Raw genomic sequence first — 16,644 nt, forward strand, 5'->3', positions numbered from 1 at the left:
GCGCAGTACCTTTTTGTGCCTGGATTCTTATCACTACCAAAGAAAGGTTTTATGTTATCTCAACACCACTTTTTTCATGGGGCATTTTAAAAAACACTTCACTTGGGTCAGCAAGAAAGCTGCAACGTGGCTGGGGGGGTGCTGTGCCAGAGCCCAGTGTGCCAGCTGTAAAATGGGGTGCGAGGGCTTGCCTTGCCAAGCACGGCCACAGAAGGGATAGGACTGGTACGTTGGGGGGGAGGCGCGGGGGCTGCCTGCCGAGAAGTAACGCTGGGCTCCTCTCCTCCCACAGGCATGGCCTTGGCCCAGCGGCAAGTGGCGGTGCAGGAAGGGCCCCTCTACCGCACAGAGGGGTCCCACGTCACGCTGTGGTGCAAGGTGAGCGGCTACCAGGGCCCGGCGGAGCAGAACTTCCAGTGGTCCATTTACTTGCCCTCGGCCCCTGAGCGGGAGGTGCAGATCGTCAGCACTGTCGACCCCTCCTTCCCCTACGCCATCTACACCCAGCGCGTGCGCAGCCGGGGGATCTACGTGGAGCGGGTGCAGGGGGACGCCGTCCTGCTGCACATCACTGACCTGCAGGACCGGGATGCCGGGGAGTACGAGTGCCACACGCCCAACACCGACGAGAGGTACTTTGGGAGTTACAGCGCCAAGATGAACCTCGTGGGTAAGCTGTCCTGTTAACAGCATGGCTGGGGCAACAGGGCATCTCCCAGTGGCGTGCAGCAGAAACCCATGAACCCCCCCATGTGCGATGTAGTCCACGTAAGCCATCAGAAAAAACACCAATGAGGAGAATAGGAGCAGAGAGCAGGGGACACGGTGGTGTGAATTGCAGGAAATCACGGTATAGAGACGTAGGAGAAATCAAGCTTTCTCTAGTAATAAGACCTTATAAAGAAGAGAAACCAGGCAGCATAGCCAGAGAGAGGAACGTGTGAAGCCATGGCTGAAAGCAAGCGGGACATGGAACTGATTTACGCAGAGAGAGAGGGGTAGAGAGGCTGCTCCAGATGGCACAAGCTGCAGAGGAGAGCTCTGTGTGCCAAAGGTGGCAAAATAGCGGAGCGGGGAAGAGAAGAGCGATAATGAGCAGCACGTAAAGGGAACGGGAGAGATGGTCATCTTCAGGCTCTTAACAGAGGGCAGTGCTGAATGCGTCCTGAAACGAGCACACCAGTCAAATTGAGTTGTCTGTAGATGAATGTGGGGGAGTTGGTTTCGGGCTTTTTTTTTGTCTGTGTTAGAAAAATCGAAAACAGGTTCTTTAGAATCTGGAGTATTTCCACAGCACCTCTCTGACTAGCTGATTTGACCTTTTCAAGCTTCAGCTTGCTTTCTGTATCTCAAAATGGGATTGGATTTGAAGTCTTTAACTCAGCTAACAGCGGTCAAATAGCTTCCATCAAACTCTTTGGCTGAAGGACTCCTAAAAGAGCTCCTCTACAGCAGAGGCGCCCCTCTAGCAAATTTAAACCCACAGACAGCAGGCTTGTTTTCCTTAGGAGATGTTCGTGAGCCTGCTGGTCTCCAGTTTAGAAACCACTTTGGCATTATCCAGGCGTGGTAGCTGGTCAGGGTGTTGCCCGTGCAGGCAGTGTTGACACAAGAAACCCGTTGTGAAAGGGGCAGAGGTGTGAATTTAAATCACAATAGCCATCCTTTGGGCTGTGCTTCCTTGCCCTCCCACTTGTGTGCTCCTTGGCTTCTTCCCTTTGGAGGTGCCAGCCCAGCCACTCTCCCAGGCGAAGCCCCACAGCTTGGGTACAGGCACTTCCTTAGTTGCCTGCTTTCCCATCTGATGTCCATGAGCAGTCGGGAGGTAGATGCCTGAATACTCTTTTTCTCTTTCTTCTTTTTTTTTTTTTGGTAGTTCGGTGATTTGCTTCAGGTGTCCAGGTTTGCAGTTCCCACTTTAGTTTATACAGGTCTGAGTCAGCGCTGCTGCTGTAAAGTCACCTCAGGGAGTGAACCCTATTGAAAACCAACACCTGGTGAAAAAAAAGTGCCTGGGGGCAGGGTGGGGTTGCGGTAGTCAGGGTTTGCAGCTGGGTTCCTCTGCCAGGGAGCTGCACTTTGTGGAAACCAGCCCATGAGCTGGGGTCCTCACAGGAGAGCCATTAGAGCAAGTGAGAGTACCTGCGTTAGCCGCTGGCGTGGGGCACAGTGCAGGACAGGGATGTGGGCGAGTGAGCGTAGCCAGCGTGTCTGATGGCTTGGCAGCGGAGAGCTCCTCCACTGCTCTCCCCAGGGACTGGGGAGCCGGTGCCCTCCAGGTTTTAACTGTAGCTCAGCAGCTTCTTCTGTGGCCAGCCTGGGGCTTGCTGAGTAAGATGCTTTTGCTCTGTCCCACCCTTGCCACTGGTACAAGGCACGTAAGGTTTGGGACTCCGTAGACACCCATGAATAGTGCTTTGAGGACATTGGCTTCGGGGCTTACGTGTGTCTGGGATGCTCAATAAAATTGATCTAAAGTAACTTTCAGTGGATTAGTTAAATCACATTATGCCCCTTCATGGATGCTTGTGCTCGGAATTTGGGGCCCTAATTTGGTTTAGCTTAATTCATTTCTAAACATTCACTTCAGAAGTGACTTAGAGTCACTTGTGTTTTGAATGTGTGTATCCGCATAGGTGTTTTCTGTGGTTTAACCAAACTCTGACAAACTGAATTTTCCAAAGTGCCCCTTGCGATGACCTGTAGACAACAAGCCCTTACGGAGGGCCTCCTCTTTGGCTCCTGTTCATGTGAACCGGTGCTGACTTCAGCCCTGTCAGACCCTGAAGTCCTGCTGGGGAAACAGGCTCCTCTGTGCAGGGCTGGGCAGAGCACACACCCTTTTTTTTCCTGTCATTTTAGCTCTCAGCTACAGGTTGTGGGTTTTCAGGCCAGCTTTGTTGCTGCAGACAATATGCAAAAAGAGGTACACGAGAGTTAAATGAGAGTTATTGTTCTCATTTTCTCAGAAACAGAACCAAACTTTTTTTTTTTCTTTCATCCAGTTATGAATTTTTAATTGACTCATTAGATTGAGTGGCTCTTTTTTGGCAGCAGCAAAGCCTGGAGGGAGACAGGTTTGTTAGCATCTGTATTCTCTCCGTTTTTGTGTGAAATGGATGGGTTTGGAGCAGTGTTGATTTTAGACTTGCTGCTCTGGGAGCTTTGAGTTGTTGTGTCCTGTGGTTTGAGGGAAGAGTTGAAGGAAGAGTCTCCCCTTTTCAGCCAGGCAATACAGCCCTGTGATGGGGGAGCTGGGAGTTTAGGGGGAGCTGGATGGAACACTGGTGCAGCAGCATATGGGGCTGCTGTCTGCACCGGGACATCTCAGCTTGCAGCAGAGCAGCTGGGATGTGTCTTTGCTCCTGCTATCTGAGCAGCATTGAGGGCTGTATATCCAGGGCTCTGCAGCTGCTAAAAAATAGTCTTGTCAGCTTCAAAGATGTGCCAGTTGGGCTTGAAAGTACACTTCTGTCCACCTCATGAACAGCAAGCATGGTTGGTTGTCCCTCTCCCATTTTTGGTGTCTCCACTTGAGGTTCCTTTTCATTCATTGAGATCTTGGCCAGGATCTAGTACCACTCTGAGGACCTGAAGTCTCTGAATGCCTGGAGTAAGAAGTGCTCCCCAGGCACTTTGTGGGACTCTTACCTGAATTTAGGCATGCAGTGCAAGTGCTAATCTCACTGAAGCTAGGAATGAGGCCAGTAATGTGGTTCAAGGGCCTTCTGCCATGGGGAAATGTGTATCAAGGCTTAACCTTTTTCACCAGTCTTCAATTTACTTCAGTTGCTTCAAAAATAAGTCTTTCTGTATCTTGCTACCCCTCTTTTCATCTCCTCCTGAGCTACATCATTGGGAAGAAGGAGTTATACCTGGGCTGCAAGTTGTGTTAGGAGGAGGAATTTAGGACATCTCAGACCGAGTTGCAGGGACTGAGGGAGGTGGCAAAAAAAAATGGGTTCAGCTCTTCAGGATGTTGTGGAACCGTGACCTTGTGACTGATTTATGAGAAAGGATTAGCCCACATACAAAGTCTGCAACTCCATTGTTTGCCTTCAGAGTTCAGTTCCCTGAGGCTGACACAAAATTGCTGAGGCTAGTTCATGCTCTTTAACTCAGGGTGGGGGGAAAGAATTTTAGAAGATCGCACAAGTGGCCTCTCATTCATCTAACACCAAGCACATTGCCTAAGGTAGATGTTGAGGCAGTATCTGTGATCAGAGGACAGAGAGGGACAAATCTGGAGAGCAACCCATCTTTGTTTAAATTAAATGCATCCTTCTCTAAGTCGACTAAAGAGAGCCTAGATGTTAGACTTGGGTTAGGCAGCTGGTGTTGAGTGAAATGAATTCTTCCAGTAGTGGCTGAAGACTTGGCTGCTTTTGGAAGCTTCCCCCATGGGGTTCCTAAGCAACTGATGGAAATTTTGGCTTTGTGGTTGAATTGGGAAGGCACTTGGGCATACTGAAGAGGGGAGTTACAAAACTGGATCGATTAAAAGGGGGATCTGGGGACCATGTACACCTGACTGGCAATTGTATCGGGGTCCTGGCCTGCTTGTTGCTGGCTGTGAGAAGTATGTGGGCTGCTCCTTTGCTTTTTGAAGAAGTTAAGAATTTGCAGGTGAAAGAAAGCAGCATCCCAGTAACATAGCATCACCACTGGCAGGACAGCAGTATTTTCAGATTGTCATTGGAATTATCCCTTGTCTTTAACTCTTGAAATATGGTCAGAAGGAGAGGTTTCTGTGCAGTAATTTAGGTGGTAAAGCTCCAGGCGTGCTGTGCAATCTGAGATGCTGGTTTGTACTTCTCATCTTATGTTGATGGGTAAATAAACTTGTGTTTTGCTGTGGGGTAGAAGCGAGCACATGGCAGTTACTTCAGAGTGCGTGAGTCACTGCAAATTTGTACTCCACTATATCTCTGCAACAAGTTGTTTGTGTGCCTGTACCCTTACTTAGATAACAGCAAAGAGGCCCAGGTCTAACCTCTCAGAAGCTTCAGACTTTATCTCAGTGGTTTTTTATCTGTGCTCCCCAAAACATTGAGCTCTTTTTCAGAGTAAGTGATTTGAGGGAAGAAATCAAGCTTTGAGGTTTTTCTTAAACAGATAGTGACAGAGCGGGAGAAAGGGTTTCAAAGCACTTGAGGGGGTCGCAGCTCTTGTACTCTTTATTTTGGGGGAAGCAGCTGTACAGCATCAAGCCTCAACGAGTTAAAGCAAAAAAATGAAAGTGGTTTGGATGGGGGGAGAGACCACAACCTCCATGGTACCGCAGAGTGGGAAAGAGCAATTTTGGTGCAGACTTGAGAAACAAACAGCATTCAGACATGGCTGTCTCGGTGGTGGGCAGGAGCTGCTGTGGAGCTGGTAGTGCCTGCAGGGATGGTCACTGGGATCTCTTTCCAGCCAGGTGTAGGTGAAAGGGGGGCAGAGAGGATTCACGCTAGCTAGGTGCTATTCAGTGGCTCCCCTGTCCACCCTCTCAGCCTGGCCACACTTCTGCTCTCTGCTGTTTCTCATTGGTCTCACCCTGCCCGGGTAGGCTGGTGCCTGGATCTCTGACCTGTTCCCCTGGGTCCTGCCTGGCTGTGACAGCTCCCAGGGGCTGGGTGTGGTTTTTTTGGCTGGCAGCCCCATTGTGGTGAAGTTTCAGCATCGTGCCAGGCTTGGGAGTGGTGGTGGGAGGGCACTGGTGGGATGAAGAGCCAACTGCCTCTCTGCCTGAGGTCAGTGCTGGCTGTGGGTGTTTGGTGGGGTCTCATCTCCTAAATGCTGAGCTGCCCAAGTCACTTGCAGCTCTTTGCAGACCAGAACTCAGTCCACAGATACTTTGATCATGCCTTTAGGAGTGTGTCTTGTAGGGGTCCTCTGTGCCCTTGAACTGTGGCATGTAATTGTGTGGCCAGCTGCAAGCCCATGGCTGGGACAGGAAGGATAGCTGTAGGGTGTATCTGAGAGGCTTTGGTGGCATGGGAGGTGGAAGAAAGATTTATGCAGGCCAGACACTTAGCACTGGAAGAGAAGGAACTGCGTGTGTCTCAGACAAGCGTTCAAGAGAAGAAAGCAGGTCTCTCTTGCTGAACTTGCAACCAAAAATCTCCATAATCTCTCTGTGGAGAGCTAAAGGGCATATAGCAGGCAAAAAAGAAAAAAATGAACTTTTATTAGTCTGTACCAGCTACTGCTGCTTGTTGCCAGAAGCTTCCCCTCTTCTTTGTCAAGTGCTGCCGTATGTGATCTGTCTGCATGCAGAGCAGACGAAGAAAGTCATGTTGCAGGTTTGCCGTGTTTGGGAGAGCACCGTCTGCTCCTGGGTACCTGGGGGGACTCAGAGCGAGAGCAGTCACTTCTGCTCACATGGGGCGCGTGGACCTCGGTGGCTGCTAGTTTATTCTAGCCATCAGTTAGGCTGAAGGTGGCTTTGTGTGAGGGAAGTGTCGAAGAAAGAGGTGGCAGTCTTGCAGACAAGGATCTACCAGTTTTGATAGAAGTCTTTGGGGGCTCTCTTTCTTCTTTCTATGTTGCCTTTTTCTTCTTCTCCTGAGAGACAGGGGAAAGTGTTTGTCACTGTACATGAGCAAGCAGCTTGTGTCCTGGGGAGGCCAGGCTTTTTGCAGATGAGCAACAACAGGCAAAAATTGAAACGAGCAGTTCAGACTGCCCTGAGAGGTTGCACAGGCTCCATCTCTGGAGGGTTTCAAGACCCGACAGGATCAAGCCCTGAGCAGCCTGGTCTGACCTTATAGCTGACCCTGCTTGACCCTGTAGTTGCACTACAGACCCCTCGAGGTCCCTACCGCTCTGAATTGTCCTACGATCCTGTGATGAACCGCTTGGCTGCTGTGCAGTAGAAACCACTGTTAGGCAGTGGTTTGGAGGGAGGGTGTTTAAGGAAAGGTGTAAAATGGTATCTAGTGGTGATGTCATTGGTGATCTCAACCAGGTGAGAACAGCAAGGACCTATTGTACATTGCCAGATTCTTTTTTCTGGCATGTTTTTTGTATTTCATATGTTTCTTAATTCTTTAGAGAGGTTGCAGGAGTTTGTCTCTATTGCTCTGCTCTGGTGTACGAGGCAGAATTTGGAGATCCTAAGCTCAGATGTCCTAATCTCTCTGAGGCCATCTCGATGGTTTTGCTACCTCTGTGAAGCATGTGTATGTTTTATTTGGCCAAGCCATCAGTTAACCAAAGTGAATTCTAGGATTGGTGTTGCTGAATTTCCTGCTTTGTGAGTTACATTCATCTTTGCCTGTTTGGGCTGTGCTTGTTGCAGTAATTAGCTCCCCAGAGGAGTAAAATGTCCTTCGCTTTCAAATTCCCCTTTAGCTGACATTAAAAAAAAAAAAAAAAAAAATCAAATGCCTTCTCCTAGGTGGTCCTTTGCAGCTAGACATGGTATTTTGTTCTTACTGTCCTCCTTTACATGCCTAAATCTCTCTGTAGTAGCCTTGAAAATATATTTGACCTATGCTGCTATGCTTTTTCTTTCTGTTCCTGCTATGGATGGAAAAGGGAGTGTTTGTCTGTTAACAGGGGAGGGATGAGGAGGGGTAAATAAACATCTGGCACAGCCTGGGGATTTGCACCAGCGAACGAGAGTACCAGGTTTCTGATGCTGCGGAGCAGTGGGGGGCTGCAGGCATCGGGTCCTATCCTGCATCATGCTGCCAGCTCGCTGCGTGTCCCTGGGTACGGCGCTCTCTGTCTCCCTCACCATTTTCCAGCTGGTAAAATTAGGGATAATAGCATACAAGCGTTTCACAAAGTCCAAGCTAAATAATTGTGAAGTGCTTTTTGCTCCTCAGATAGCGGGAGTTAGAAACAAAGGCTTATATTTCAGCTCTGCCTAGTAATGATGCTGAATAGGATTCATCTCCAGTCCTGCTTAGTCATTTCTGATGTCTTGAAAGTATAGCTGCTTAAGCTCACCCAATTTTGCCCTTGCAGAAGCTGTGAGGCTAATAGGTGCTGCCAGACTGAGGGGGCCGGTGGCCCGTGGTGCCAGGGGCAGGTACGTGGGAGCCCGGTGCAGGCAACCCCGCAGCCGGCAGCTCTGGAGCTGACAGGAGGGGCTGCTTCCTTACAGCCCGCTGCGGCATGGGCGTGCGTGAAGCCAGTCCAGAGGCTCCATGCCCCTTCTAAATTTAAAACTCCTTCTGGTAAGAGGAAGGCACTAAGACCTGTTTAAATTTCCAGTCTTTTTTTTGTTTGTTTGTTTTTGTTTTTTTAATCTTGGCTTTAGTCATATACAGTCTGGCAATGAATTGCATGGGCTAGTTCTTCCTTGTGCTTTTTAAAACACTTTTTTGTAGATACCATTCAGGTTCTAACTGAAAGCTTATAACAGAAATCTCTGTACGTGTCCTCACACTGTTAGACAAGGTTCGCTCATTATTTTGTGTAACTTTATCTCATCCCCTGTTATTATTTTCCTGCTAAACACTTCCAATTACTCCTGTTTCATTGCAGTATGCCATCTCCTATTCTTTCCCATTGGAATTGCTTGCCTGATTTTTACTTTTTTATTGTTGTATTACGTGACATCCCTTCTCCACCTCTCTCCGCGCAGGAGAAATGGAACCAATTGTAGGCAGACCATACCTGAAAAAAATGGACAATCCATTGTAACCACTCTCTCCCTTCTTAGCTGTTGGTGGTTTTCCTCCCTCGCCTTCCTGCCCTGTCCTTCAAAACTGCAGGCAACTTGGTGGCGTGACATGCTTCGCGGGGGGGGCTCTCAGTTGTGGAACTAGTTCTTTTTTCCCCCTGTCCACCTACCCATTTCTCAAAAAACTGGCATTAGACACATTTGGGGCACATCACTGTATTCCATATGTTTTTCCTACGTTGTCCCTTTTGAGGTAGAGATACTTTTTCAAAATTTAGCTAGGGTGTGGAGAAGGTTTACAACAAGAATATGTGTCCTTTTTTTTATGCGTGTCTGTACACTTGTACCTATGTGTTGTTTTTAAAAAAAAAAAGTATTCTAAAATGCATTTCTAAAAATGTAAATGAATACAGCCTCAGGCAATTGCACAGTTCTCTGCTCGCAAATCTAGGCTGGTCTTTGAAATGAGCCCTCTCGCTTCCAGACTGTCTATGTCTCTTACTTGTCAGGAAGGGAGATGCAGAAGCCCAAATACTGACTTGCCTTCAGTCTGTAAAGAGCTGCAGTGTTTTGCTTGGGTAGGTTTCTGTGCAGCACTGAGCCTGAATAGTAAAATCAGACCAGTCAGTTAAAATGATCTTTGAACACTAAAGTAGTCTTTCCTGCCTAAGCCTCTTTTCTGAAGGCTTGGAGTCTTCCCCTCTAGTCTGTTCTCTCGCCGGCTCTAGCCGTGCTTGGCTTCACTCGGGCATCTCTCAGGTTGATGGGCCTGCGGCACTTGCTCTTCCCCCAGGCCCTTTGCCTCTTTGGTGTCAGTGGGGCTGGAGGCTGCAAGGCTTGGGGTCCTCTGCTACCCTGAAAGGAGTTACTGCAAAAGCAACACTCTGCTCAGCCCACGCACCCCTTTGCTTGTCTTGCTGGCTCTTCTCTTGTATGCTTTGCCAGTTCCCGGTGAAATGAGGTATTCGGTAGTCTTAAATGTCCTATTTATTTATAGGATGCCTCTCAGTCTATCCCTCTGAGAAGAGCAGTCAGTGGTATAGGCTGTTTGTGTAGATTGCCGTAATGTCTGGGTGTTAAGTGACGATAGGAGGTAAAGGATGCAAAGGTTTTTAACTAGGATAGAAAAATCTTTAGCCAGAGTTCCTGGTGCATTTGAAGGCCAGCTCTAGCACAGGTGGATTACTCGGGACCCTGGGTTCAAATCTTAGGCTCTCCATCCTTTCCAAGAAAGTGAACTCGGCATGTGAGGGAGCTCTTTCAGGTCGGGCTCTGCTTGCTAATCATGAGAAGCAAAAGGTTGTCTGGTGTTAGAAGTAGTCTGGTGCCACCTCCCATCCTGAATTTAACATTTCCTCCTAGTGTGCTCTGGGCAGCCCCCAACCTTTTTTTTTTTTTCTTTTTTCCCCCTCCAAATGATTACTTTTTCAATACATGCACAACTGAGAGAAGCTCTGGAGGATGAAAGACATTAAGAGCACAAAAGGAGAGCCAGAAGGAGCCGGGCTGGGTCAGGTGAGCAGGTGGTGGAGCCAGCGGGCTGTAATGTGGGATGGGCAGAGCCTGGTACCTGCCTCCTACTTCCTGCGCACTCGGCAGCTTTCCAGGTGCTGCCTCTGGCTTTACCGACCACCTCGCTGGAGGGCGGCTGAGGGGCACCCATCTCTTCCACCTGTGCCTCCCTGCTTGTGATGGGTACCGGCGGGGCTGAGTGGCCAGCACAGCCTGGCGACTCCCTGGCATGGGGACCTGTTCCCAGACTCGCCGGCAGAGCCTGTTGGCATTTGTGGCAGCTTTGCCAGAATACCGGGTGGTGGGGCAGAGGCATGAAGTGTGCAGGTTTCTCTGCTTCTGTGCCTCCAAACAGTCTCTCAGCGTTAAATGGGGAAAGCAATAACTGTGAGCGCAGCTGGGAACATATGGCACCCGTCCCCTGCCTTAGCAATTGCTCAGTGAACTCTGAAAGTGGAATACGGTCCCCGTGGCTTCAGCCAGCTGCAGCGCTGAGAAATCCTGCGATGGAGCAGTCTGTTATTCGATTACCAGCGAAAATTTCACGTTCCACGTTGCCTATTTTTCCTGCTGCCTCCCTGGGGAGGTTTTTGCTATGCTTACTCCTTCCTCCCACTCCTTTTTTTTTTTTTTTTTTTTTTTAAATTTGTTTCCCCTGGAGGATTGCTTTATCTCTTCTCTAGTTCCAGCCCCTTAGACTTGGTTGCTCTGCACTTCTGTTGGTCTGCTGCCCTGAGAGGCAGGGGCAGCTGTTTCTGCCGTTGATGCCAATGCTTTTCTTGGGTCAGCTTGGAGAACAAGTAGTTTTGAGTGGCGAACGATCGAGCTCCCGTGTAGCAGAGGGGAAGCGCAGTGCCCGTTGCTGAGCCAGTCTGCTTCTGTGCCACAAAGCTGCATGCTCACTGTGGTGTGGATGCGCATCTTTTTGTTGAATAATTACAAAACAAACTGGGGGCCAGTGCTTGGGTAAAACACAGAGCAGCAACAAACCCAAAAGCCCCTAGAAGCATTACCGATCATACATCAGATCCTTTTTGTCCTATCAGGCAGGATACCACAAAAGTTGAAAGCCTACTGCTTCTGTCCTGCAGCCCAGGAGGGCTCAGAAATGTACGTGGGTACCCTCTGGTTTGGGCTCCTTATCTGCTAATTTAGAGATGTTGCTGTTGAGCATCTTGCGGGGGAGATTTCTTCTGGTTTAAAGCATCAGAGGGTCTCTGCCCTGCTTCTGCTGCCTGCTGGGAGGGGTGGGAAGGGGAGAGCAATGCTTTGGTACTCCAGGGGGAGGCTTTGGGTCCCAAGGCTGCCTACCTCCTCCTCCAGCCTGAAGTCCCAGCAGGACTGGCCTTCCCCAGTCCCTCTGGCTCCTGCCAGACAGTGCAAGGTCCCATGCTGCTGAGCTCTGCAGCACAAGTGTTTCGCTTCATGTGCTGAGAAGGAAGCCTGACCTGTACTGGGACGGAGCTGCCCCTTGGTAGGGAGAAGCTGGAAGGAGAAATTTTCCGTCTTGATTCTGTGGCTGCCCTGTCAGTTTAGCCCTATAACAGTTTTACAAAATTTATCTGATATAGGTTTAAGAGGATTTCCCTGGGTGCAGAGGGATTATTATAAGTCAGAGAGCAGTCTCCAGCTGATATTCCTTTGGCAAGTATTTATTTTAAGAGGGTTTAACAGTATTTAATTTTTAAATTTTTTTTTTTTTTTGCATGGGTTATAAGTAAATTGTTTACATTATCAGAGAAGTAGAGCCTGGATAAAATGAAGGAATGTATTACTGCTTTCCAGGGTGGGGGTGGTGGAAGGAAAGCAGCAGCTGGAGGCGGGGAGGAAAGAAGATAAAATAGTAATGTTGAGGGAAACGTAACATTATTCCACGCGGCACTGATTAGTAATACTGCCAAACAGCTGTTTATAAATAGGAGTTATAATGGGAAGGAGAGCTGCAAGGAACGTGAGAGTGCTGCAGGCAGTGCTGGCTCATCATTTAAGGAGGGGATTGCTTCTATCAGCCATGTATCTGCCCCCTGGGGGTACTAGAGGCTGTGCTGCTGCAGCCCCCAGGAGCACGGGTGGGGGGGGGGGGGTGCCCCATGCACCTTCCCCTACACTAATGTGTTCCCCCCAATTTAAGGTTTTCGTGCCGCCTTCAGAAAAGAAGAGCAGTGGTGACCCTTGGCATTGGGAAAGCTGTGCCTGCAGGAGAAAAGTCTCCTTTCAAGCCACATGCGGGCTGTTTCTTTATCCTCTCCCTCCCTCCAGCAGCCTTTATTGACGGCGGACGGCTCCGGGGCTGTGCGCACACATCCAGAAGTCGTGCTGGCTTAGCGAGAGCCGCCTTCTGGCCGCCTGTGCCCAGACAGCGTCCACAGTCCTTGGAGTATTTCAGAGGATGCTAATGGGATGGGATGGGATTAGCCGCCCCACTTGCCCTTGCCATCAACAAGAGATGTTTCTAGAGAGCCTACAAAGAGGAGCAAAGCCAGAGCTAACCGGGCGAACCTGAACAAAGGCGCTTTTGAATGTGGAGAGAAGCGTGATTTTACCCTCTGGCCCTACAGAGGCAAGAGGTGGGGCTGCTCTGCTCCCCATTTAAAATCTGAATGAGCCTCTGCCTTAAGGGATTGTTGTTGGCTGAGTTGGTACTAATGGGCTGGATGCCCTTCAGTGTCCCTGCTCAGTCCTGCTCCAGTTCCCTGACACTGTGTTTCAACATACTGCACCCTTTAGGGCTTTATTCCTTACGGTGTACTAGTTAAAGTGGTAACTTAGGGCTCAGCAAAGAAATGTTGTAGCTAGGGATGCCTGTCTTGGGGAAGTGTGTCACGACTGGCAGGGGTTTCTGGGCAGGGATGCCTCTGTCCTAGGCATGGTATGCTCTGAGCACTTAACTTTCTCAGACCCTACCGTTCTTTGTTTTTAGCTGCCTGTTCAAGAGAGCAAGATTTTTATAAAACCATTCCTTACCAAATGCATTTCACAACTGTAACTTTTAATGCCAAATTTACTGAGGGTGAGAAGATTTAAAGAGACCAATTTTTTTACGGCTTTGTGCTGCTGCGTGGAAACGAAGAGAAGATCCCAAAGCAGAAGGTTATTTATCAGAGGGTTAATGACAAGGCTTATGAGCCTTGTCTGCTGAAGAATTGCATCAGCATGCCACAGATGACCACAGGTGCTCTGGCAGTCTGTTGTCACCTTTTGAGCTCTCTCAGGTGTACTGATGCCACCTGTCCGCAGATAGGACTCCTTGCAAAACTGCAGGTGATAGTCGTGCACGACGGATGGCCCACCTGGCACTGCGGCTGGAAGGTGGGAACGCTGGCACAGCAATGCTAGCCTCCAGGGAAGGGGAAGCTGGTGGAGAGGTGGGGTTGCCAGAGGCATGAGCTGTTCAGTTGGAGAGACTTTGTTTCAGAGGAGCTCCCTGGCTGCGGGTGCTGACCAGAAAGGCTGCCCTGAGAGGGGCAGTGGCTGTGGGATACACGGAGATGCACTAGGGCCACAGGGATGTTTCCAGCCTCTTCCCTTCTGCAGTGATATCCTGGGCCAATGTGTCACCAACGGGGGATACTGCTCAGGCCACACCTCTGCGGTGGCACTGCAGAGCTTATCTATTGAGTAAAGTTAGGAGCGCTGCCCATCATCCAGAAAGCTCCACTCGAACTGTTTGGCAGCTGAAGCCACATAAGTGTATTAGCGTATCTGGAGGAACACAGTGGTTGGTGCAGGTGGTCCTGGGGGATAAGTCTCCCTTTGCACGAGGGGCTCCTGCCTCCAAGCCGGGGCCTGGGGTGCAGGGTAAGCTGAGCCAAAGATGGAGCCCTTTGGCTGCGGTGTGGTCGGGAGGAATTGAGGGGCTCCTGCCCTTGCTGGGAACGGGAAGTTTGTAGTCATCCCAGTGCTGGACTGGGCAACGTGAAGGGGAACGAATGGAGGCATGCAAGGCAGAGTGAGCAGGCTGAGGGAGACTGGAGGTGAGGGAGTTAAAAACAAGCAAAAGGTGGTGGAAAAAAAGAGAGCCAGCTGAAAAGGGAGCCCAAAGGAAAGCAGGAACAGCAGCACTGGGAAGGCAAGAGGAGGGAGGCAGTGTGGAAGTGGCAGGTGGGAGGACCTTGGACAGGAGGTTTTGTCATGAAGAGCAGCGGGGCGTGCAGGAGGGTGGCGTCTGAGAGGTACTGGAGCACGTGGGATGACCAGTGAGGGACTGTGGCTGGGGTGGAAGGAGTGTCCTTGTGCCCTTCTGCAATGGGAGGAGGTCCCAAAGGTGCCAGAGACATGAGCCGTGGCCTCCTGCAGGTATCTCGTGGGGGCTCTTTCCCCACCCTTTCCGTGCGTACTTCGAGTGCCCTAGATGCTGTTTCAGGCTCTTGACCCCAGAGCAGGCTATGGGGGTTTCAGTGCTGTCTTCCATCAGGGCCGTCGGGATGCAGTAATTACCTTTGCGCTGCTGCCTCCTACTCTTTCTTCCTCTTGCAACTGGGAAGTCGGAGGCAGCGACGGCGCACTTTGAGGAGCTCCTTTTGAAGTGACTGTGAGTCACAGGGGCTGGCGAGTGGTGGGGAGTGAAATGCCGGCGCCCAGTACTCTCAGATCATTTCTGCTCCTTTGTGTCTGTGGCCAGAGCAGCGCGTGCTGTGTGCCCGTCCTCGGAGACACCGGGCTCGTCAGATCTCATCTGTTTCGAGAGGCTCCTGCCGAGGGTCTGATGTCAATGGAGGGAAGGGGAGAGGAGGAACCAGGACACCAGACACATGCTGGGCTGGGAGGTGGTGCAGTGGCTTCGGGTCGCGTCCGTGGGGTCAGGCTTAGCCAGAGCCTGTTGCTGTAGATGAGCGCAGTGCCGGCTCAGGATGCTGCATGGGTGCTGAGCTGCTCCTTGGCAGCGGTGGGATGAGTTTCTGCAGGCAGCCCTGTCGCAGACCATCAGTACAGGAAGATGGACCTGTCATGTCCTGTGGTATGTTCAGGCCACAGGATGCTCTGGTAGGCCTAAATCTAGCTGGATAACTGTGGACAGTTTGCACTAAGATGTTTTAGCTGACATGTGTGCCCCAGGAGCCACCCCAGAACCCTCCGCTCCTTGGACCACTCCCCAAAAGGCTAGAAGGTGCTTTCCATCGCTGCTAAGGTGTAATGGGTTTGAGCCAGCCACCACAGTCCCAGTCCTATTACTGGTCCACCCCGAAGGGCCACCCGTCCTGTCCCTTATTATCTGCTGGTTGAAGTTGTCAAGACTGAAGTGTAGATCCTCCTGTTGACTGCCAGGACACAGTGCTGCTGTTGAGCGTTCAGGGCCGCTGTCTGGAGCAGCAGGACAGCCAGCCTGCCAGTGAAACCCCTGTATGCCATCCAGAGCAGAGCCTGATTAAGCTTATGAAACCTGACAAGATCACAGCCCAAGGTGGTATTGCTGGAGGCTGCGTGACTGGGAACTGTGTTCCCGCTGCAGCAGCACGAGTGTTAGGGATGTGTCACTTGAAGTCTGTCATGACACATATCTAGCCGTTGAATAGGGAGCATGTGAAAGTCTCTTGCAGTTATTAGCCTGCCAGAAGCGTGCAAGGGGAGCCTCCTCCCAAAAGAGGCATGGGCTGCATCTGCCTGCAAATGAGCAGCCTCTCGTTTTGTGCTGTGTGATGTCCCATCTCAGCTTTGAACAGGTGGTCCCCTGAACAAGCGAATGCTGGCCAGGACACAGCTCTTCCACCTCTGCAGGTACAGTGACCTCTCCACCTTGGCTGCTGTGTCGTTCCCCCCCCAATAATCATGTCCTGCGACCTGCAAAGGACATCCCCATAGCCCCGCTGCTCCATCAGTAGCCTGCATCGCTTTGACCCCAAGCAAGAAGCCATTGCCCGTTTGTCAGGGCATGGCAGTCAGTGCCTGAGGGTGCAGCGTGGTGCCTGCTGTAGGTCTGGCAGCCGGCGGAGCAGGGGCTGGTGCACGGGGCCCTGTGGCCTGCTCACCGTCAGCTAAAATAAACTCTAAAGCAATGCATCCCATGGTACAACCTGGGTAGGAGCCTACCTGGCTCACCACCTCTGCCGTAATAGCTATTGCAGGGATCTTCATGCTGCTTGTTGTGGATCTGCATAAAATCAGAGGCTTATATTTCCTAGCAATCAGTATTTCTCAGGCAGGCGCTGCCCTCGTTCCTGCTGGTCAGATTTGTGTTAGTCTGGGAGAAGCAGCAGCTTCTTAAACAGACCAGCTCTTACGCCTTTGTTTCCTTCAGTCCCGCAGGGTTAATCTCCTTCTTGGCACCTGATTATTTGCCGCTGCAGGGAATGCACATGGGTTTGCCGGATGCGTGTTTGAAATTCTCATTTTGCTGGCTTTAATCCCTGTCTGGGAGCTGTGGCCAGGTCCCAGGGGCCATGGGTGGATTCGTTAATACCTGAGCCCCCGTGCGGGGCACTTAGCGCCCTGGGCCCCCCCCCCCCCCGGAACCTGCGCCTGAGCAGCCCTCTGCCTCTCCCTGTGGCAAGTGGCTCTCAGGTATCTCGTATCTC

At 50.7% G+C, this 16,644-nt stretch overlaps 1 protein-coding gene across 1 annotated transcript in view; it reads left to right on the plus strand.

The window, feature by feature from the left end:
* The first annotated feature begins 294 nt into the window (after positions 1–294).
* The window catches only part of IGSF3 (immunoglobulin superfamily member 3), a 78,316-nt gene continuing 61,966 nt past the window's right edge, over positions 295–16,644 (plus strand). Inside the window, exon 1 of the mRNA XM_019470809.1 lies at positions 295–670. Coding sequence (XP_019326354.1) covers positions 295–670 — 376 coding nt within the window. The remainder of the gene's footprint in view (positions 671–16,644) is intronic.

Source organism: Aptenodytes forsteri, unplaced genomic scaffold (assembly GCF_000699145.1).
Source record: "Aptenodytes forsteri isolate BGI_AS27 unplaced genomic scaffold, ASM69914v1 Scaffold207, whole genome shotgun sequence".
Lineage (NCBI taxonomy): Eukaryota > Metazoa > Chordata > Aves > Sphenisciformes > Spheniscidae > Aptenodytes > Aptenodytes forsteri.